Source organism: Tachypleus tridentatus, chromosome 9 (genome assembly GCF_004210375.1).
Source record: "Tachypleus tridentatus isolate NWPU-2018 chromosome 9, ASM421037v1, whole genome shotgun sequence".
In the NCBI taxonomy this organism is placed as follows: Eukaryota; Metazoa; Arthropoda; class Merostomata; order Xiphosura; family Limulidae; genus Tachypleus; species Tachypleus tridentatus.
The window spans coordinates 103,300,413-103,324,744 of record NC_134833.1 but is presented as its reverse complement, the minus strand read 5'-3'; the positions used below and the strand labels follow the sequence as shown (position 1 = coordinate 103,324,744).

Sequence of the window (24,332 nt, the reverse complement as noted above, 5' to 3'; positions counted from 1 at the left end):
CTCAATAAGTTTTCTTAATGCTATAGATCTGGACACTACTGTCATTTGGTACAAAGTCATTTATTACAGGCTTGAGATTAATGGCTGTCTTTTTGTCCTGAAGGCTAGATAAACAAAGATACTTAACATAAGTATGATTGAGATTAGGTATTCTACCTATTATTTTCCTATTTTAAAATTTACCTGTCTTAGTCTCGTGATCTAGGGTGTCCTTGGCAGTGTTTGGGAAGCATTTTAAGTCTGCAGCAAGTTGTCACAAAGTCCAATCAGCATCATATAAAGTTTGTATGCAAACTCTTTTACTGACAATTTTCCATATTTTTTTGGCTGTGGCATGACAACAGAACTTAATACATAATGTCAAACACTTTTTATCAAAGCTTATTTGTGGAGTCTCTTAACTCTTTCAACATGGGCTATGTCAGTTTGACCAACCAAGTGACCTTTTTGTACTCGTTTAAAGTCTATGGATTTAATACTTCTAACTTTCAATATAGCATGTATATTTTTATGAAATTTGGCTGTCTTTCAGTTAACATTACAGTCTTTCACTTACAAAAAAATATATATTTTAGTGAAGAATTTTTAATAAAGTAAAGATTTGTCCATTAATAAATTGAGCATTTATTTTTAATAGCCCATGTGCAAAGTAATTTTGATGTTAAAATTGAAAATACTTTCATTCATCTCAAAAATCTTACATTTCCTTTGTGTAATCTCTAAAATGTCGTATATAACATTTGTTTTCAGTAAGACTGTATTTTATCTGTTATTTTCTTTACCATAACTTAAAATGGGTTTGGCTAATTTGACAGACCTCATAACTACCAAAAAAAGAAAATGAAAATAAATTTAAATTTCCCATTTTTTGCTCTAGAATGACTTCAAATTATAAAAAACTACACTCATCTATCCTAAGTAGCTTTAAGCTCATAACAGTATACATCTGTTTATAATGAAATTTTATTGTTTTATACATACTCATGGTATGTGCAGCTTATGTTAATCTATCAAATTACTTAACCCACATGCTGCTCATATGCTTGCCTTGTGTCTCATGAAATATCTTTGTTATTATTATTTATTTTACTTAACTAACCTAAAAAGATCCCTCCCTGCTTTTACCTTTTTGTTACTTTTCTAATTAGAAAGAAAGAATAAATGTGAAAAACAAGAAATAAAGTACTTACCCAATTGTTTTTCTTGCTGTCAGTTGTCAAGGACATTTAAGCTTACTTTTTCTACTAATGGTAGTAATGCACTAAATTTTTAGTTAAATAATACACCAAAGAACATAGACTAATAACATGCAAAAAGTATACAATTTTCCCTACCTCTCAATTATTTTGTTTTTTAACTATGGAACAAGAGCTATTACAAATTCATCCAAGTAGTCATTATGTTTTTCTCTGGAACATTGCTTGTACTCTGAACAAAATTGACTATTATCTGTTCAGAACACAGCATTATATGTCAGTTGTTAGGTGAAAACAAGTTTCTCTCAGTTATATGTAATATATAATTAAATATAAGACAGAACTATGAACATATCCTGAGAAAGGGGATGTGACAGGTGGGAATGGTTTGATTTTATATAGATAATTTTGTAACCAAACAAAGTTTAAGGCTATCACAATTATGGTTTGTCTCAACAATAAAGTTTCTATAGTGGATAACTTGTTTAATTAATTACTCTTTTTAGGGATGAAGGAAACAGAGAAGACAAGATGTTTAAAGAAAATATGGCAATTGTGTCATACTATGGGGAATTTGGGATTTTAAAAACATGTCCTTGTAGAATTAGAAATATAAACATCATATACTACTAAAATATGGATTATTAGCTAATATTTTATGCTGTATTAATTGATAAATTTAACAGAAAGTAGTGTGATAAAATTTAGAACATAAGACAGTAAAACTTTGTCATGCATAGTAAAACCCAAAGCAAAAGAGTTAAATTGATTTCTTCTTGCATATATTGGCACAATATGCTAGCTCCTTTCTATATAGTTAAGACACTGCATGAGGTACTACTGCAATTATTTCAGACCCATAAATTTGGTCAGTATGTTCGTTCAAGCAGAACCTTTATGACATGCCCTTTGTACATGTATATGGGAATTCTAAAGAGTGATAAATATTCTAACCATGGTTCAATAAATTGTCAACAAGGATCAATGAAGCATTACCATAGTGTTGAAATTTACATTCTGGAATGACATTGAAGAATTAGGCCTGTAAAATAGAAAGAATGACAAAATATTATCTTGTCCTGACACTTGCACAGTACAGTAATTACACTAGACTGAACTCTGACAATAATGTGCAGAGTGATTCCAGAATTGGTTACCAAATACATTTAATTTCAAACATTTCTTTATTTCATATTCAAAAATGAAGATATTTGAAATTTTATATACAAAACAAACAAATTAAAAGGAATGTTAAAAGGTGTGGTTTTACATGTTTTTTTTAATTTCAGTTTTGGACTTGTCAGTTTATAATGCTTTGTGAGTTTTCTTCATTTAAAACTTAACTTTTAATGATGCAGATAGTTAAAATGTTAATGGCAACAATAACTGACTAAATGATAAAAAAAATTGCTGTGATAAAAGTATCAGTTTAAAAAATTACAAATTCACTAATCTTACCTTATAATAAATATAGTAAGAAAGTCTTTATCCATGTATTTAGTTCCCTATGTCATTTACACTTAAATATTTGTAAATAAGTTTAAAAAAGTTTTGTCAGTAAAATACCTGCAAAGTATTTTAAGGTTAAACAAATTTAAGAAATTGAATTTTAATTTACCTTTTTTTGTTGTTGATCATCCAGAACTGTGTTTAATGTAAAGTTTTATGTGAATTAAGTGCAAAACGTTTATTTGATGTATAATATAACATTAATGCATCTATTGCAAGAGAAAATTAACATTAACTTTACAAATTTTCTAAAGAAGAAACAAATATAAATAACCTGGGAAGACCACAAAATTTTATCAAAAATATTGGCTTAATTTCTTCATGAGTTTTCAGGCAATTGAACAAAATAAGAGATTCAGTGGTAAAATGTAAGAAATCTGTGCATCAGGCACAGTTGTGTTTGTTACAATAATCAGACCACACCAGCTGCAGATGTTGAGTGTGTTATAATGATTTTGGAGTCTTACTTTGCATTACACTACAGGTCATGTTGTCTTATCTGGACATGCTTTATCTTGACAATATCCGTTCTGTATAACTTCCATTGCAAAAAGCTATTTTTCTAAGGCTGTTATATCTGAAAGCATATTACTTCTCCCTAATTAGCTTACATAAGAATTTTGTTGGATAGTCAACATGGTTTCACTGAAGGAAAATCTTGCCTTACAAATCTTTTGATATTCTTTGAAAAAGTCACTGCTTATTTAGGTGAGGGTAAGAGTATAGATTTGTTGTATCTGGATTTTCAGAAAGCATTTGAACAAGAATACATACATGTAGTTGAGTCAAACTAGATTAATGTATTAATAGTATCATACAGAAATCCATGGGCATTGAATCAGGTGAGTTGACTAGTGTCTTTGTAAGGAATAGCATGAATATCTATTTTACAGTCCTTCACACTTGATGGGGACCATCACACTGATGCTCAAAAGCACCCATAAAATGAGTTTTGTGAGGAACTTGTTAGAGTCCCTGTGAAGTCTGTTATGATGCTTGCTGTTTGGTGCATACTACTGTTCATTTTATTCTAAAGAAGAAACAAATACTTTGAAATACAAATCCTGCTATACTACACAATCAGAACTTTAATTTTAATTTTTTGTCTAGACTAGTGATGTTGGACATGGAAGTAATATAAATTTTTCAAACTGTATTGTTGTACATGGACATTAAATATTTATAACTGAGAAAGTAAGTCAGTATTTTTAAGTTTAAAGTACAAAATTAGATAATTATTGGTCAGTTGAGGCTAGCAAGAAGTTTCAGCAAATTTGATCATGACCTATATTGCACTTGATGAATTATTTTCTGCATGACAAATTTGTAAGGAATTCTGTATTGATTGGATGTTGTCATAGCTTAGTAGCAAGCTGTAAACCAGTCTCAATTTATTCATAATTAAGATGTGGCATCAGTCTTCTAAAAGTTCCCTTGAACTGTTTGTTGGTGACAGTGTGTTTATAGTTAATGTACATTTTTCAAACACGAAGGACTGATTTTATTTTCCAGCTGCTTTAATATGTTGTGGTTGAATAGAAGACATGACTGGAAGTCTCATCTTGGTAATTTGTATCATGTAAACCTATTTTCAGATGGAGATCCTTTTATATTGTATTGCACAGTATTATCTGGTTCATGTGAATGGCTTTTTCTGCTGACTTTTGTATTCTTATCTGTTAAAAGATACTATACTTTGTATATCATGACTAGATTATGACTTTATAGATCTCTTTTGCTATAGTCTTGGGTATCCCAAACTCATCCATATTCTGCTTTTTTCCAATGGAATAAAGTATAAGGAATATCTCAGAATGAAAAATTCTAAAATTACAGTCTAAACAGGTCTTTATGATCAAAGTGTATGAACATATTGCATCAGAAATAGCTATTTACTTACCTTTCCCCAAAGCAATCAATATTTAAGATTATCACTAATTGTGAAACATCAAGCAATGTCAAAATGTAGTTCTGATAAATTATGTATTTCATTGCAACTTTATATTGACCGTTGTTGTCACTGACTTGATTTGTATATCTAAAATCATACTCAATTATACCAGTGTTCACAATTTCTTGTAATTATTGTGGTGAAGAGAACTAAAGTATCTATGTTTAATTTATGTAGAAAAATTGTCTTTGTAACATATTTTTAATGCTGCAATGTTTTTGTTTACTAAAAGAAGCTTTTGGTCATGAGAGTGTACTAGTTTAGAAATTTTTGAAATATCTAGAACAAGAAATATGTGTGGTCTGGCCAATTAGCTAAGCTAACAGTGAATCATTTAGTTTCATATGTCTTCAGGAACTTGACTGATTAGCTGTGAAGTTGTCCCAGTAATTTTATTTCTATGTTAATTGTAGTACAGTTAACAAAGTGGTGTTTCCCTCTGAATGCCATTTGTAAACTTAGCCATACAAGGTACAATTGTGTACAGGTGATACTGATAGCAGCTAATTAATGTGAAGGAAGAAATAAAGTTATTAGTTATATAGACTGGTCCTTGAATTATTTTCAGCAAATAATTTGAAAGAACCTTCCCAATTAAAGAATAATGCCTACAGTATTGGTATTAAAGTGGTATTATTTTGGTGAAAACAAAATATAACTTGGTTCAATTTCATCATATTGGCAAGAAAACTAGATTCCAAAGCAAAAATGAGTCATTGCTGGAGATGATGAAATTATGAAAAAAGTTCAAGAGAAAACAAAATATAAAAATAAAAAATTTATAGAAGATTGAAAGACAGAGAGGTAAGAGTTAGAAATTTAAGAGAGGTGTTAAGAGAGAAAAATGCAATATCTTAAGAAGAATTAGGAATAAAAATAAATCTGATTGGGGACAAGATTGATGAAGCAACACAAGATTTACATAAGAACAACAACAATAAGATTGAAGAATTACAGATAAACATCAACAAAACTCAAAGATGTCAGTGAAGTAAGAAAAAAGCTGTAATGACAAAGTTGAAAAATTCAGAAAGACCTGATTGAAGTAAAGATTTATATCAACAAGATAGAAGAGAACAGAAGTGTTGGAATAAAACATTTGGGAAATGAGTTATTAAATATGAAAATTAAATCAACCATACATCTTTCTGCATCAGCTCAAGAGTTCCCAACCTAAAATACCATTTACTTTAAAGTATGGAATACAAGAACATACCTGGTCTGTACCTATACTACTACTATGCTGTATTACTACGGAACCTCCCTGGAACATTCCAGTTATGATATTACCAAATCAAGTTCCAAAATTTATTTGGAGAGATCCACATCAGCCAGTTGAGAAACTAATGGATGGACTACGATGCTAATCACTTCTCTGTTGGTAGACATACTGATAAGACAGGCTTTTTGTTCACTGTTTAATAACATGTATACATATTTTCATATTTGTGAATTTTTTCCTTATGTTTTTGTCCTGTTTCTGAGAGAGTTACAATTTATCTTCTCTCCTCTTTAAATTTTGGGTAGTCATGATTGTGACCACTCTTACTATGAAGTGGCATTCCCAACACAGCTAACAGGTTAACAGCACGGTTTTTGTCTCATTATGTAGCTCTGGTCCACTGGATGTTGTCCACTCTTATGCTGCACTTAAAACACACTGATGATTGTCCTAACAAGGTTTTCAGTGATCCTTTAGTTTTGGATTTGGACATCATCTCCTTCTGAATATGCCACTTAGCCATGTGTAATTTTGGGAGACTTACCCAGACCTTTTTTCTCCTTCAGTGGATTTTCTTATTCAGGTATATTCTGTACTTGTTTCCTGTTTCATATGTCTCCCCCTTATCCTTCCAGAATGTTCCAGTCCATCTACCTTATTTGTCAGTTCAAGGCTGTCCTAGATATATGAAGTGTATTTTACCATTCCATGGTTCTTGAATTGTTTCTTCCATGAAATACTCATCTCTACTGTCACTTTCTAATCACCCTTCTGGGTTGAAGTTGCCTGGCATTTTCTTCCCTTTCTCTTGATGATAACCACCTTTTCATGTTTTCTTCCCATCAGGATCATCACCTTACCATGCCCCTGGCTACACATTTCCATTTTCCATAGTAGAACATCATTAATGCTGTAACTGTTTATCTGTGATGGTGACTACTCTGCTCATTTTTGTTTACAGAGGACTTCATTGCATATTTGTATTCCACTTTGTGCAATCTTTGAATATGCTAGATGAGTGTGATTTCAATATTCTTCTTACCACAGATGTAGTACTCCATTCCATGTGTAGCCAGTTGTTCGTTGATCAATGCCATCCAATATCTCCACCATGCATCATTATAAAATGTAGAAGAAAAGATGAAATCACCTGTCAGAATGTCATCTTACACCTACTACTGAGGTGGAATATTCTGATCATAGGTGTACCTCCTTTACTTTATAGATATGTTCATCATGGACTGTACACTTAGGGACTAACATGAGTAAAGCAGGCAGGAATCACTGTCTATCTGTTATGATCCATGGCATTTGACACTCATTATGTTGTGGACTAGAATCTTCCAGGTGTTAGATGATGCACTACATCAATGTGGTTGCTCTGCTTTTAGGTATTGTGGTCACCTGTTGCACTGTCTCTGGTGCTGTGGTCCTCTAGACTCAAATGCATTATCTCCTCCTTCCAGTGACACATGAGAACCCTTGCCACTTGTCAGTTTCCAGCTCCTGATGTGGCAGACCATGGAGGCCTGTCTTCCTGAGTTTGCATAATACCGTTCAGTTTTTGAAAGTATGATGGTGGCATTCTGCTGATGTCAGTGGAATGGTTTATGTTCTGTTGCACACTAGTCATTTAACATCATGGGGCCCAATTACTTGTGTATATTTTGGGACTCCTCCAATTTCCCATTCTGTGTTTTGGCAAGACATATTACTGAAGGGCAAAAAGTATACCTGGCTTAGAAATGGTGCAGTCTCCCAGTAATGGGTTGTTTTTAATTCTTTATCACACCTCATGGTCTTTTAGATGCTTAATGTTCAATGTGGGCTTCTAGCTTTTTGTGAGAGGAGATAAGATATTGTATCAGAAATTAACTTTTTACTAAAATTAAAATGTTTCTGATAGATTCTTGCCTCTCCACAATTACCACCCATCCTCCCCCACTTCTCGTATGACTTGATTTGGTTAGTCATGATCAATCGTGAAAGGGATTAACGTACTTATTATCAGAGAGGGATTCTAATTATGACTGGATTAGGGTTGCACTCCTGTTGGTGGAAGGTTGGTGCATAATCATTTGTGTGTTAGTATGTAGTAATGAGTGGGAATAAGAAGGCTAGTGGTGAGTAAAATTGTGCACCAATATACAGCAGTGCAAGTCAAAAAAGCTTTTTGAGAGAGGAGATAAGATATTGAATCATAATTTCTGTTTTCCAGTGGCTAGTTAACTCTTTGTTGCTACTTCTATCTAGTTATGTTTGGAAGGTAATTCTTGGGCTATTGCCTCTTTGGTGTATTTAACAGCTGTTAAACCCTCAGTTTGACTATAATGGCTACGTTCTAACATTTGTAACAGCTCCCTCTTTGGGAGTTCTTACTCCCTACCTCTCTTTTGTGCAGCTTCTGGCAAAATGCCCTGTTTGTGTTACATCTGAAACACTATCTTTTGGTTTATTCCCTTCATTATCTGTATCTAGTTGTTTAATGAATATTTTTATACTATCATCAGTAGAAATTGTTTAACTGCTACTTAATCTCATAAACGTTTTTCTGTAAGATGGTGTATTTGGTTATCTGTGACTTTAATGGATTCTAGTTGCACCACTAACCTTTAAAGATCTACATCTATTTTACTTCAACCTAAATATTATATCCTTATCTGCCATAGCATCTATTAGTTTATCCTGTGCTTTTTTTGTGAAAGACTTATCTATTGAAATGCGTTTCCAGTTCAGAAAAATGTTAACTCGGCTTGACTTATGGGGCAGAGTTTAGCTGACAATATCCCACCTGCCCCAAGCAAGACACAAAATTTGTATTTAAAAAAGGTCCAAAAGTCTATAGTCTTATCGATGGGAACTTAAGCATTACGTTGATTGACAGTGGTTTTATAGCTACAGTAGTTGAACCTGAAAGGAAATTGTCTTTAGAAATGAAGAAAGAAGAGTGAGTAATGCAAGCAGGAAATGGACATAAAGCTCCAGGCAGATGAAAATTACTCTTGTTTTAATAAACATTTCTGTGCCTCATGATGTGTGGGTAATTGACATCGAGGAGGAGTGTATATTATTTGTAACTGATTTCATGTGGTAACACAGATGCAAGGTTAGGCTAGTTTCAATTATTCTGATAATCTATGATCAGGAAATCCTTGTGCACTATAGAACAATTATTATATCAGAGGAAGAACTTTCCATAAGAAGGATAACAATCATTGTACCACTGAGAAGTAAAATATTCATATTAGTACCTATTAAAATAATGTCTTGTGACTTCCCTAGACAGTGGCTCAATAACAAGTCTAAAGGCTAAAAACCTGGGTCCAATGTCCGTGATGAGCACAGGAAAAATAGCCCATTGTGAAGCTTTTCATTTAAAAACAAAACCATAAAAAACAAATACTCCAGCATGTACTGATAAATTAATTCATGGATCCGAAGAATAAAGTTATCATCATTAGAGCCATGAAAACAACAAACAAAATTTGAGTCAAACTTAAAATGGAAAATTACACAATGTTAATTTGTACATCTAAGAAATTCAGAAGTAGCCACATTTGAGGACAAATATAGGAAGTCTGATGTTAAATTCTTATCTTAGAACAGCTTACTACCTTACTAACAACGGCTCAATGACTGGAGCTGTGTAGGCCTCACAGCTGACGATCACTAGAGATTACATAACTTGCTCGTGGAATTACAAGATTTCTTTTTCAGTGAACCTCATTGCTTAAGTTGAACAAATAAATATCTCAATATTTATATTAGAGATGCAACCCTCAGTATGTCAGTTAGCCAGATGGTTCTTGCTGAAGAGGTTTTCAGAGAGATAGGAACCATGACAGAAGGAGGAGTGATAAAAGAGTACTAGCCCATGGGCATCAACCAATGTATTTGTGAAGAAAAAGGGTTCACAAGATTTTGTGTGGACTACCATAAGATGAATAAAGTTACAAAGAAAAATGTCTTCCCATTGCCAAGGATTGACTTCACTCTAGATGTTCTATGTTTAAAATGGTTTAAAAATTGTACTTGAGAGTATATATTAGCAAATGCAAGTTTACAAAACAAAGAAAAGACAGCCTTTACTGGAAGAGATGGAAGTTGTGTTACCATTTTGATTATGTAATGCACCTGCTACATTTCAGTATTTAGTGGAATGTGTTTTGTCTGAATTTTCCTGGAAGGTTGTACTCATCTATTGAGATTACACATGGTAGGAGTTTTGAGAATGTGTGTGACAGGCTAAAGAGGGTTCCAGATCAGGTTAGGAAAGAGAACCTTAAGCTGAATACCAAAAAGAGTGAATTATTTCATCAACAGGTAAGCTTTCTGGGGTTCATTATGAGCAGAGAGGGAATGTCTGGAGGTTCTGTACAGAATTGACCAACCATAAAGCATTTGCATGAAGTAAGTTTTATAAAGTCATCCTCTACACAAAATTCTTATAAAACCAAGCAAGTTTTGTTGGATTGCAGATTGTGAACAAAAATTCAACATGATGAAGAAAGAACATTACCACAAAACTTGTATTCAAGTATACAACTGAATAAGTGAATGCTTCTTTTGGGTTAATTTCTGAGGACCTGCAAAGAATTGGTGTTAATCCTGTGCTGTGAGCATAAAAGACCCTGAAAGAAACCACGATCCTCAAGAGAGGAAAGTACCAAAGAGATCTGGTGAATGGACAATTCATTGTAGTGTTTTATTTTTGTATGAGGACTTTTCAAGGGACCTTACATTTCAGGAAGCAAGAGGTGTTATAACTTGTTTGTTCACTGAAGGAAGCTTCTGATCATAATAAATATTAGAGACTTTGTAAAATATCTTGAACTCTGATAAATTATAAGTATGAGTGGGCCAGTCTATTAGCTCAGTCAGCAGTGAATCAGTCAGTTTTGTTTTTAGTGGTAGAATAATTGCAAATGAAGTATTTGGATTAGTGATATTTATGGGGTATATTCAGTTATTTGATTGATTAGTCATGCAAGTGTACCTAAACTTTGTTTTTTATAGTACCATCAGAGATATTTAAGTTTCAATCATTTGTAAACTTTAGATCTAATAGTTAAAACTGCACAATAATATTGATAGTAGCCAGTCATAGAATACATACATGAATTTATCATTACAATGAATGCACATTGAATTATTTTCACCAAATAATTTAAAAGAACCTGTCAAATGAAATAAAAGTGGAGCATTATTTAATGTTTCACATAAACATGTATTGGCATTTTTTGTCCAATTATTTATGATAGATATTTCAGGCAATTTATATCAGATATTCAAGTTCATGCAAATCACTTTTAAGAAGCAGCAGTAGGACTGTTGTTTAAACTGTTGTGAACATTTATTGCACCTCTATTAACTTAATACATAAATAATTAATTGTTATGACTTATAAATGTTATAAGGGAAGGGAAGTTGTCACAAAAATGAGGGAATAGGTGATTTTTTGAACCAATGACATCTTACTGTAGTGTGATTAAAACAGTCATAAATGCATCCATTTAAAAAAAAGAAAGTATATCTCCAGAAGCTAGCTAGCAACCACATATTTTTAAGCAGCTCTTCCAAGTAAACTTTTTACAGTTATATGAAGTTAATTAGAAATTTTGCATTGGTGAAAAAAATAGAAATGAACAACCAATCAAAAATCCTGCTGCTAGTGTATTCACCCAAACATATCTTAACAATGGAATCTTATTTCATACTTACTACTTAGTATAATGTTCTTGCCAATATTTTCAATAACCAAGTGATTTTACTTACACATACATTTTTGATTAAGCCACTTAGAAATTGCTTGTAAGGCATTTTTAACAATTTAAATCTGAGCTTTCCATCTAGCATACACATTCAAGAAATATTTGTTTTAACAGTGGTTAGAATAACTTTTTATATTCTAAACAATAAGAAATACAAATTGAATATTCTGTACAAAAATGTTAATTTTGTAACAAATATCAACATGAATGTTTTGCTGATAAAATATTTAAAAAATTGTATTTTAATGTTCAGAATCTATTGATTTGAAGAATGCAAATATAATTCTATCTAATTCAAACCATTAAGTTAGTAATGTAAATTTAATTGGATGGCAATGTAGCTACTATGCTTTAAGGTACCTAAAAATTAAATATTTCATCTACTTGGCCATAAAATGTCACTGTATTGTGATCAAATAATTTGTTTCTGTTCCTTTAATAATAATTCAACAGTAAACCAGGGTTGAGGTTGAAAATACACAAATATAGTGCATGAAAATCTTGCAGAAATATCAGAATGTATTCACAACTGAAATATGTTGTAAAGTTTTAGCAACAAACAATACAACACCAAAGAGAAATTTTTAGTGAAAATGATTACATTTTATTTTATTTATGAAGCTGTACAAGAAATATCCAGGTGTCAAACCTACACATTAACCTGTAATTTATCTAAATATTCCCTTCAAATGCACACATAAAGGAATGAGATCAATATGTAGAAAAATAAGTCCAATAACTACACTCCCAAAGCTTCAATAGCTGCATATAGAAAATAATAACCTGCCATAGAAAAATAAAATTTCAAGTAAAAAAATCTAACATGTTTATATAAAAATTCACATCAGAACAACTGGAAGAATCCAAACATTTTATATCTCTAATTACAACTGTGAAAATGCATATAACCTCACAAATATTTGTTTAAAGCAAGCATAAAGAAGTGACTTCTAATGATTTATGAATTTGTAAACAACAGTGAAGTACTTTTTCCGAGTGGGATATTAAATATTTTGAGTATCAGAACATCCACAAAAGCCAAGAAAAGTGGTGTAATTTTGCATCAGAAATATTCATAGAATTGAAATATGGTTTAATTGGATATCATCCATAGCTATGAAGGCAAATATTAAACTAAGTTTACTGTGACATTAGTTTTTTGGCACCAAAACTCCACAGAATACAAGTTAATCTATTAATGATAAACCTTTTTGAGTTAATCTTACAAGAGATAACATCTCTGACATATCACAGATAACCCAAATCATACAACCACCAACAACCTATATTTTGACAAACAATCATCAATTGTGTGGCAAAAATAAAACCCTCAGTCACTGTAATAAAAACTGAAAATTTTGAAGTAACAAAAAAAGGAAAAAAGTTTAGCTTTGACAATTATAAAAAAAAACAAATTTACTTAAAACAAAAGAACTAATACCACAATGAACTTTATTTTTTTCTCTTATTGATTTTTCTGAGAAGTTAAATAAACTGTGCTTGTTTTTTAGAGAAATGTCCTATCAGATGTTCTGTTGTAAAGATGACAACAGAAATGCACCTTTATTGACTTTATAACAAATACTTATGAATCCTGTTCTGACATGGAGTAACAGCAGTTTGCTCATTTTCAATATATTATTTGATATATTCCTTTTTGGATATACGAACTTAACACATTCATCATGCCATGCAATTGTTGATAAATGCTGGTTTTGAGACCCAGGCTTGTATGATTACAAGATATCACAATTAGCTGAAGTACAAGAAAAAGAAACTGGTAAATGCACATTCTATTTTAAAAGTAGTAAAATCCTTTAGAACATATAACACCAAATATAACCCATCTCATATCAAAAGAGGTATAAAACTTTTCTGCAAATCATGTATTATTCACACAAAAATGACATTTTAAAATTTAATAAAACAAACTTCTTGCTTGTATGATCATATACATATTTACAATTGTTTTATTAACTACTTTTCTTTTGGGCAGTATAACATCTCTTGCTGCCTGTAAAGTGGATTAACTTGTAAACTTTGAATTTATGACAAAAGAATGAAGACTTACAGCTTTCATAATAAGAATTTATGAAATAAAATTGTAATGTTAAGAAAACAAACTTTTATATTTTATAAATATAACAGGTTTCTTGGTCCCAGGGTCAACCATGCCAATGTATCAATTTGGACCTTATTAAAATAGCTTTCCTTAACATACAGATTCTCAAAGTTAAAGACAAATCAGTCTGTAGAAAGGCAGCAATAAATAATATTAATTTATTATATAATCTATGTTGGATTGAGGATAACTCACTTTAATATTTATGGATATAATAATACACATGACAAAAATAAAGCCACCAGTTGTTTGAAGTAAAAAATTGGAAGTTTCAATTAAAACAAAAAAGATAAATAATTTATATTTGTGTAAACATAAAATGGTATGGTTATAAACAGAAAAAAAAATAAGTACTTTTAGCCTTCCACTAGTTATCAAAATATAAATTTATTTAAAACAAAAGAACTAATATTGTAAAGAATATTATTTGTATAATTCTTGAACATCATTGCCGTTATTATTACTGCAGCAATTTAATTTTTCCAATACATTCATGGTGGTTAATTACTTTAAGTAGATGCAAATGACTAAACTTAGTTTAAATTATTTTAAGACTGCATGAAAAGCACAAAGTATTCGCTTAAGAACAACTGGACAGACCAAGGGTGAGATTGTGAAGTTCAAATCATATGATTCATTCCTGTAAACCGATGTAAGTATCTGCATTGAACTAAAGATAGTTCAATTTAATATTTATAGATACAATAATTTGTTTATTGTGTGAAACAATTCTAAGTTTTAAATAAAATAGGTTTGTACTTTACATTTATAATAGCTTTTGTGTGTGGGTGTGTTGAAATACACTGATTTCAAACTGAACTATTACAGTTTTAAACTAAAAATTTAATTGTGATGAGATTTCTACATTATGACATTTGGTTTCAATGTACTTCTTTTTTACACTAACAGCTGTACAATTTCTAGGTTGACATATTAAAAAAGGCAAAATGAAGTAATAAATAAAGAATTAACTTGCATTAAGATCTTTAAATGAATTACCAAAATTTTTTTAAACATTTATAATATTAATGACTGCAGGTCAATTTAACAGAGGACGTAGCAAATTATAAAAATGAAAAAGAAGGGTTATTACAAGGAAGTAAACTGAGTTCCACATAATTGTTCATGTAGGATTATTTATTTCCAGGGACCTTTCACCCTGTACAATATTTATTTGGAACTTTACAATTATTAAATTTTTGTTGGCAAGGCAGGGAAATCTGCTAGTATTACTTACTTTAGAGAACAAGTTCTTTTATGTTTTAGTTGCTATTCAAATCTAATGGGCCCACTGTACTTCAAATGTGTGTTAAAATCACTAAACTCCAAGTTATATGTTTTCCAACATTACTCCAGAATATATATACAGTTGAAATGAGTATAGACTCCAAGATTTATTAATACGTAGAATCCTTAAGTGTAAGTACTTTTGTCAGTAACACATGCATCCTTCTTGTAGAAGATTTACTGATGCAGGCTACTTTGTTTTGCAACCATTTTTTTTTAAAACATTGTGCAGTTGTATTGACAATTTGTTTCCTCAGTTGTTTTACTTTTACAAATAAAATGTTGCAAAGTATTTAATTTGAACTTTATGTTAACCAGTTTAGCTTCCTGCAGTCTTTGTTTTACAATCAACTTTGGAAAAATGTGGAAGTTTTTGTTGACCCATTCTCACACATTTTTTAAAAATAAAAATCATTATGCATTTAGTTTGAACCTTCCACTAATCAGTGTCTTTGAATTGCATTTTAAACTGAAAATTTACATTATTCTTGTTAATCTCCAACAGTTTTATTCTTTGAGCAGTCAATGTTGTTACAAGAACTAACCTATAACCATTTTACTTTAAACTGTGTAACAATTACTTTTCTATGCATATCCTTGTTTTGGATTTTTACATCTTACTGTTGGATTTACTAATTGGCAATGGATACTATACTTCTCTATAATTAGGAATACTGCAAAAACTAACCTCATTTCTTTATACTAATGTAAACATAACCTTTCTGTTTATCTACAGAATATCCAAATTGATAATAACAGACATCAAATTTACAAGTCATCCCTGTCAATCAAAACTACAAATGGTTAAAAGCCCAGATTTGGATATATGGTTCTAAAACCACAAAGAGTAAGTCATGTGAACAAGGTTTCAATGATGTATCAAACATTCTATTTCTAATTGGATGATGCACACACAATTTTGATAGAATGTGTTGCTACATATTCTGGAAACCTTTCCATGTAAAATAAAAATAAAAGGGCTTACATTGTTCATGACACAACAGCAATGAAATGCTTTTATCATCTTAAATCTGCAAGTACATTTTTTTTTCAGCATGTAAGTATGGTTTACAACCAACATGATCAGCATACAATTAATTTAATATTCTTAGTGATAAAAATCTTAAATGGCACTAATAACTTGTTTCATATAAATCCAACATTTACGCATGATGAGCTCAAAACAGAATAACAAAACATATTATCCAACTCCATAACAAATTATTTACTGTGGTTGGCAGAAATGTAGCATGAAACATTTAAAACATTGCCTTGAAAAGCTGGTAAAAAATAAAAAACTACATCAATGTTATCTAGCTGTCAACACCACTGGCTGCAAACAAGTTTTTACAGTACAGTGAATTTACACTGATTCATTTATGCCAAGTTACAATAATTTGATCAAACTGGTAACATGAATGTGGACATATGAACTAAGGTTTCACTCCTGAAAAAGATAACTAAAAACATAATCAAATAAACTGTAAACATTTTTGACATATACTGTACTGCATGGAAAGTGACTATGGATGACAACACAAGTCTCACTAACTTTTAAACAAATTTTATGCTGAAGTTAAACAAGTGCATATATTTATTATACTTCATAAATACAAGAATGTACAGTTGTTCTTGTGATTTGATACTCAGTAAAAGATTTATTATTAGTGTGACCAAACCTCAATTAAGTTAATTATTCCTCAAATAAATAATATAATTATATAAAAATTGGGCCTGTGCCCTTGATAACTGTGATGTCATTGGTAACATGCATATATGAATAGGCCTACTAGTTGAAATGCAGATGAGACGTTGTTTGGTTACAATAATAATACAAATAAATCTTACTGATTTATTATTACAATGAGATCACAATCTTCAATGAAATGTTAAACTAAGTTTACATATAAGCCTGGAGATGAAAGCTAAACATACTACATGGTAGTGCTAATTAATGAGACTTTAGTAAAACTGAAATTAGAAAAGGAGGTGAACAGAAAAAAACAATAACTGACAAGTTGTTTTGGGCAACAAATAATAACTTTACTGTGACAGCTTACTCAAACTAATTCTATCATTACAATAAAATTAACAATATCCAAAAACAGTTAAAACTACAAATACATATTTTAACTTGGCAAATGGCCATAAAAAAAATGAACTGCCAATTTTTGTAGTGAAATACTTTAAGCTATAGAAGTATACTTTTTTAATACATAAATCATGTGTATGTGTTTGTTTGTGTTTATATATATTAAGTATCACTGAAAGCCCACAAAATTGTACTTTTACAATTAAAACATCAGCCACAACCAACTCTGTAATGAAAAACAAAAAAACACCAGTTTGGTTGGATAACAGCAAGTTGACAGTATGGTGACCGACCTCTTATGGCTTCAAAGAGAACAGTTGCTTACAGCTATAGTAAACCACAGACACTGGAATCTCCTCTGGGTTTAGCGTAATGATAATGAACTTGAAGATATATTACCACTAGAACAAAATAAATTATGCAAAGGACAAATACATTCATAATGTGTACATGCATTTCATAAGTTTCACATTTGTAAAAATTAGAGTTATACCAATAACTTCAAAGTTGTTCAAATTCAATGAAATCACATGTAATTTTGATGAATAATATAATTACCTGCTTTGTTCAACCTCATCTCCAGCAATAATGGAATTCCCAAGTTACACAATTCAAGTTTAATATATTTTCACTCAACAATTTTCACCAGTATTTCATTTTAAATTTACCAGCAAATATTTGCATGCATGGTTACACCAATATGTCATCAAATTGTCTGGCAATAATTCATACAGTGAAACACCAAAACTTTTATAATATATAACAATATTTGTCTCTTAGTGTCAGAAGTACTTTATTCAAAAGCTGTCAGTACTTAGTTATAATGTCCAGGAACCTTGCACTCTAAAAGCGAGCAACATTTCACTTAACAGCCCATAACTGTGATTGTTTCCACAAGTGTTGCTCTCTGAAGGTCAACATTATTTCATTCAGCAGATCACACTAACTTTTCAGAGTTGCTCAGAAATATTTTTCTTCCGACAGCTCTACTCTTCCAGCCAAACATTGACACTTCCAAAAGATAAAATATACAACTGCAATTTAAAAGATCTACTTAAAGTAATGTGGCACTTTTCAAGTTTTCTCGAATCACAGTATCCATGACAACCTGAAACACCACCTGCACATTACTTGTATCAGTGGCAGTCGTGAAGTGGGGATAAATTACTTTGTTTGGGTGTCGGTTCTGGGCTTGAAATTTGTGCTGCACAAACAGAGCTCCACTGTCAACATCATAATCAGGACCTAGTACAAAAAAGCTTAATTATTTAACATATTGCTAAGAAAACTTTAACAAGAAATATCAATTTTCTTTCATTTCTAACATACCTGTATATGGCTTTGTGATGCTCACTACATTTAATAATTCTGAGGTACTTTAAAATTAAGCTACATAAGTGTTTTTAACATTATTTTATTAATCATTAATTGTTTTCAAAAAGGCTATAAATTTTGACATTTAATTATATATATTTTTTTTAATTTTGAGTAAAGTATTGTATCTATGTTGGATGGTTGGTTAGGTGATTTATGGTGCAAACCAACTAAGCTATCTGCACCAAATATCTGGTAAGAAGATATAATTAATGTAAAATTATTAAAATTCATAAAAGAAAATTAAGGTAAAAGCAAAATAAAGTTTAATTTTCAAATTAAAAACATAAATAGCATTAAAACAAATTTTTACATCTAATCTACAGTGGTAAGAGAAAAACTATAGTAATACAAGTTGTAAAGGACTTTCTGTACCATAATTGTACAGAATTATGAAATTTTGTAGACCTACAATTTCACTTGTATTTCAAAGTTATACAAGTATAACTTTGCCCAGCTGTATATGGGGGCAAATAGAACAAATGCCCAGTCTGTAATTGACTCTATATAACTCATGAATGGTATGATCAGCAACAGAAGCTGAAGAGGGGATTCTGCAAGCAACCACCGAACCACAACAAACCACGGCAGAGCCCACACAGTCTCCTGATTTTGAACCATCTGTATAAATTGGAATGGAAGGATGATTCAAAAGATGTTCAGCAAATAACAGACAGTATTTCCAATGGGGAGTGTATGCTTTTCTCAGATAACTTAAAGATAGGTCACACTTGGGGACTGTAAGAAGCCATGGTGGGATGGGCTGACTGGTGGATACAGCAACAATATTCAAGGACAGACCCAATTCATCCAACTGCGCCTGGATATAAAGGCCAAAAGGAGCATTGTCTGTTCTGAAAAAGTATGGCCCGCTGAGGAAGGAAAACATAATCCCAGGTGGGATTCTTTGGTAAGGAACGAAGTTTTGAAGCATATGGTAAAGACAGTTGCAAACAGCAGAGGTGCAAAGAAGGTTCATTAGACTATGTATAAGCTCTGAAGTGGAGAAGTGCAGAAATCCCCAATGCAGAGACAAAGTCCTTGATGATGAATGGGGTCCAGCATCTTTCAGGCTGAGGTCCTGGTAGAGCCATAGACCAGTGATCCATATTCGAGTTTTGATCGAATAAGAGCATGATATATCTTTAGCATAGAACATTGATCTGCTCCCCAACTGGTGGAAGAGAGGGCACAGAGGATGTTTAGTGCTCTTGTTTGTTTGTTTGTTTGGAATTTTGCACAAAGCTACTGGAGGGCTATCTGTGCTAGCCGTCCCTAATTTAGCAGTGTAAGACTGGAGGCAAGGCAGCTAGTCATCACCACCCACCACCAACTCTTGGGCTACTCTTTTACCAACAAATAGTGGGATTGACCGTAACATTATAACGCCCCCACAGCTGAAAGGGGGAGCATGTTTGGCGTGATTGGGATGCGAACCCGCAACCCTCAGATTACAAGTCGCACGCCTTAACACGCTTGGCCATGCCGGGCCCTAGTGCTCTTGTACATTTAACCCGTAACTGCTTCATGTGTGGTATAAAAGTCTGCTTCTAATAAAAAATAAACCCCAGGAACTTTGTCTCAGAGACCACAGGCAGCACAACTTCACCGATACAGAGTTCAGGATCAGGGTGAATACCCCATTGGCAACAAAAGTGCATGCAAATGGTTTTGAAGAGAGACAAGTGAAAGCCGTTTGCTGTGGTCCACTTCAGTAATCAATTGAGAGAAATCTATAGCTGCTGCTCTATATAACTCATGTTCAATGACTGACACACAGAGCCCATTTGCAACAGTGAGAGGGAGTCATTCAGTGATGGCATTAATCTTTATACTGAAAAGTGTGACACTCAAAACACAGCCCTGAGGGACTCCAAATTCCTGAAGAAAATAACGGAAAAGTGTCAAACCCACACAAACATGGATTCTCCTGTCCATTAAAAAACTTTTAATAAAAATGGGCAAATGGCCATGTAATCCATATATATGGAGGTCTTGCAAAATACTATACCTCCATGTCATATCATAAGCCTTCTCAATGGCAAAGAATATTGACACGATGCTGTCGTTTGGAAAAGGCTTCTCTGATTGACATTTAAAGTGGAATCAGGTGGTCCATGGTGGAGCATTGTCACTGGAATCCACACTGGGTGGGTGAGAGGAGGTTGTTTGATTCGAGGAACCAAAGATGATGAGCATTAACCATCCTCTATGAGGTTTTACAGAGGCAGCTCATCAAAACAACTGGACAGTAGTTTGAAGAAATCTTGAAATCCTTCCCAGGCTTAGAGAAAGGTAAGACAATAGCCTGGCACCAGGCATCAAGAAAAACATTCTTCTGCCACATCCGGTTAAAAACAATCAGAAGAATAGCAAGAGAAGCAGGAGATAGGTGGCACAGCATCTCATAGTGTACATCATCAGGTCCAACTGATGTACTGCCAGTTTAAGTTCCACCAGTGTAAAGGGACAATTACAGTCATAGAGACAATCATCTCAAAAGGAAAGAGGAGATCGATCTGCCCAAATCTTGATGGCTAAGAAGGTGGAGGAAGATGCAGAAGTGCTAGATACTCAGCAAAAGCTTTCACCTAGAGTATTGGCTATGCTGTGGGTATTAGCTACTTCCTGGCCATAAGAGAGCAAGATTGTGAGGGAGACAGAATTATATTGCCCACTGACCTTTTGAATCTTGTATCATATGACTTTGGAACTGGTGGTAGAAGATATGCTGGTTGTGAACTTAATCCAAGGTTCTTTCTGGCTTTGACGTCTCACCCACCGAGCATGTGCACGGGGCTGCTGGAAAGCAATGCAGTTCAAGAGTGTGGGATATCTATGGAAAGTATTCCATGCCCATTTTTGAGCCTTCTGCACCATGTGGCAGGCAGGATTTCACCAAGCATGAGGATATCATGGAAAAGTGTCAGGGTTTTAGGAATACACTGAGCAACTGCCTATATAATACAGTCAGTTACTACTGCCACACATTTGTCTACTGATGGCTTACAGATGCTGGCAGGATCGAATTCTGCAACAATGAAAGAGGGCCAATTTGCTTGATTCAGCTTCCATTGGGCCACATGGGTCAAGTGGCATCAACCATGAATAGTCTCTCTCAAAATTATGGGAAAATCATCACTGACTCATGGGTTATTGTCAACCCTCCATGAAAAGTGAGAAAATAGTGAAGGGGAGCAAATTGAGAGATCAACAGCCCTAAAGAACTGAGTAGGTGCATGAAAATAGGTATAAGAACCAGTTTTGAAAAGAAAAGGTTGTGATCAGAGAGCAGACAGGGCTGATTGATCACAGATCTCTCCAGGCTACAGGTAAAGAGAACAAACAGTGATGGTATGACCCAAGGAAACACGGATGACTACAGCCTCCAATGGTGTGTTGAGTGGCAAAGACAGAGGGTGGGCACATGCTGATCAACCAAAAGTGCCACCCCTCCATGCACTCGTCCATCACATAGCCTGCTATTTCTGTACAAAGAAAACTGCCGAAAGGTAACTGTATTGACAAGTTTCAAAAATGTTTCCTGTAAGGAAAGATATACAGGATGGTAGGAAGCAATCAGTGCTTTGATGTCATCCACATTACAATGTAAACCTCGACAGTTCCATTGTATCAAAGTGACCATTTTTATTTAAGTGTAGCTGAATTGGGTGGATAGCCCTTATGTTTACATTCGAGGGAGGTCTGTCAACCTCCATGGATCCTGCCCCGAGTCGAATGGGCAGGTCTTTGTTATTGGAAGAGGATTCCAGTGAGTAATGACATGAACGAATGATCATTTTGCATCTTGGGGTGGGAGAAGATGTACCCAAATAAATGGATCTTGGGGTTTACTGGAATGTATGTTAGGGACAGAGATGGTTGTTGATATTGATTCATCAACTTCTTTAACCATGGAGATCAAAAGACTTTTCCTTTGGTTTGAGAGCAATTCTTTTGAAGGCACAGAGAGATTCTTCTCAACTCCTACTATAGTAGTGAAATGAAGTGCTGCAGCATACATCTGAGATGAAGTGGTGGACAGCAACTTTCGAGCCTCAGGGTAAGTAACTGTTTGAATTGTCTTCAAAAGCTGCACCTCTTTTTCTTCCAACTATTTAGGGTAAGAACGAAAATAGGACTGGTGACAGCCATTGCAATTGGTACAATGAGGATCTGTTTCAATTTCATAGGCATCATGGTCTTTGCCACCACAACAAGCACATGTTAAAGAACTATGACATGATGTTTTCAAGTGATTGAACCACTGGCACAGGAAACATCTGAAAGTGATTGAAATATATGGCAATACCTTGCAATTAAGATAACATGCCTTGATGGTGGCATGTGGTCGCAGTTTTGTAAATGTTAAAATGAGGACACTGGTCGGCATCATAATTCAATCTTTGCAAGTGGATACACCTCACTGCAGCAACTCCTTGGATGGAGAAACCAATGAGAATATCTGACTCTGGGATGTTCTTCAAATTCCTCTGAACAATAACTCCTCATGATGAATTTAAAGTAGAATGAGGCATAACCTCAATAGGTACATCCCCAATTGCCTTTGAATGTATGAGGAATTCACTGTGTTGAGATGTGGATGATTCCACCAATATGTCCCAGAACAAAGCTTGTTGACTGACTTTGGAGAGCCAGCAAGTTCCTATATTCCCTTTGAAATGAAAAAGGGAGATATTTGCCCTTAAAGTTTGTCAGAATGAAAATGAGGTGCAGTGGGATTCTATGGTATCAATGTAGTTATTTATGATTATTTGGTTATTCAAGTGTATAAAAAAAACTATCCTCCATGTGCAAAATTTTAAAAGGCTTAGCAACTTATGCCAACTACAAAGGTCATAGAAAGAAGAAATAACGGTTTGCTTTACTTCTTGATATATTGTTCTGTATGTTAAGAAAAATAAGTTTAGTAATTTATTTCTAAATAGTAATAATCTATATACATATATAATGTGTAATAATTGAAATGTGACTGAATAGTACAAAATACTACTACATTAAAACACAGCCAAGACAGGAATGACATATGGTCAAGTTTTATATTACTGGATATGAAACACAAGTGTATGTGTGCCATGTTTATGCAAGTTACATAGTGTTAGGTGGGCATGACTGGAAAATCAACATAATAGAAAATAATATACAGGGTGAGCCAAAAGTAGGTGGACAACATTTGAAATAGGTTTATGTATTGGTTATATTAATGCAATTGTATATTATAACTATGTTGCAACTATATTATTTGTGTTATATAATTACAATTTTATAATTACATTTGTTTTAATTTAATCTGTTTTCTTTTTTTTTAGATTGTTAATAGAACCCATAATGTCAAATACTTTAAATACAGATAAAAGAATATGAGTGTTAAAAGAGTATTGGAAATCTCAAAATACTGAAACCGTAAGGAGAAAGTGGGTTGAAACATTTGATACTCCAGCTCCAAAAAGACAAACCATTTACATTATCCGTGACAAATTTGATGCCACTGGCTCAATCCTTAATGCTGCTAAAACTGGTCGAAAAACAGTCTGTACAGAGAATAATAATGCTGCATTTGTTCAAAAAACAAATCCACCAGGTTCTATAGAATTGAACATACCAAAACCTCTATTAGCAATTGACGCCTGGCTCAATCCTTAATGCTGCTAAAACTGGTTGACCCAAAACAGTAAGAGAATAAGCAACATGTTGCCGATGCATTTGTTCAAAGTCCAAACAAATCCACCAGAAGAGCTTCTATGGAATTGAACATACCACAAACCTCTATTAGGCAAATTATAATGC

The 24,332-nt window shown here is 32.9% G+C and overlaps 2 protein-coding genes across 2 annotated transcripts in view; one reads left to right on the top strand and one right to left on the bottom strand.

Moving 5' to 3' along the window:
* The window catches only part of LOC143225930 (uncharacterized protein C16orf52 homolog A-like), a 29,491-nt gene extending 18,385 nt beyond the window's left edge, over window positions 1-11,106 (top strand). Inside the window, exon 4 of the mRNA XM_076456182.1 lies at window positions 1,703-11,106. The gene's annotated coding sequence lies outside the window, so the exon portion shown is untranslated. The remainder of the gene's footprint in view (window positions 1-1,702) is intronic.
* A 1,124-nt stretch (window positions 11,107-12,230) lies between these two features.
* LOC143225928 (guanine nucleotide-binding protein G(o) subunit alpha-like) overlaps window positions 12,231-24,332 on the bottom strand; it is a 38,221-nt gene continuing 26,119 nt past the window's right edge. Inside the window, 1 exon segment of the mRNA XM_076456181.1 lies at window positions 12,231-18,395. Within this exon segment, the coding sequence (XP_076312296.1) occupies window positions 18,205-18,395 (191 nt within the window). The 3' untranslated portion in view covers window positions 12,231-18,204.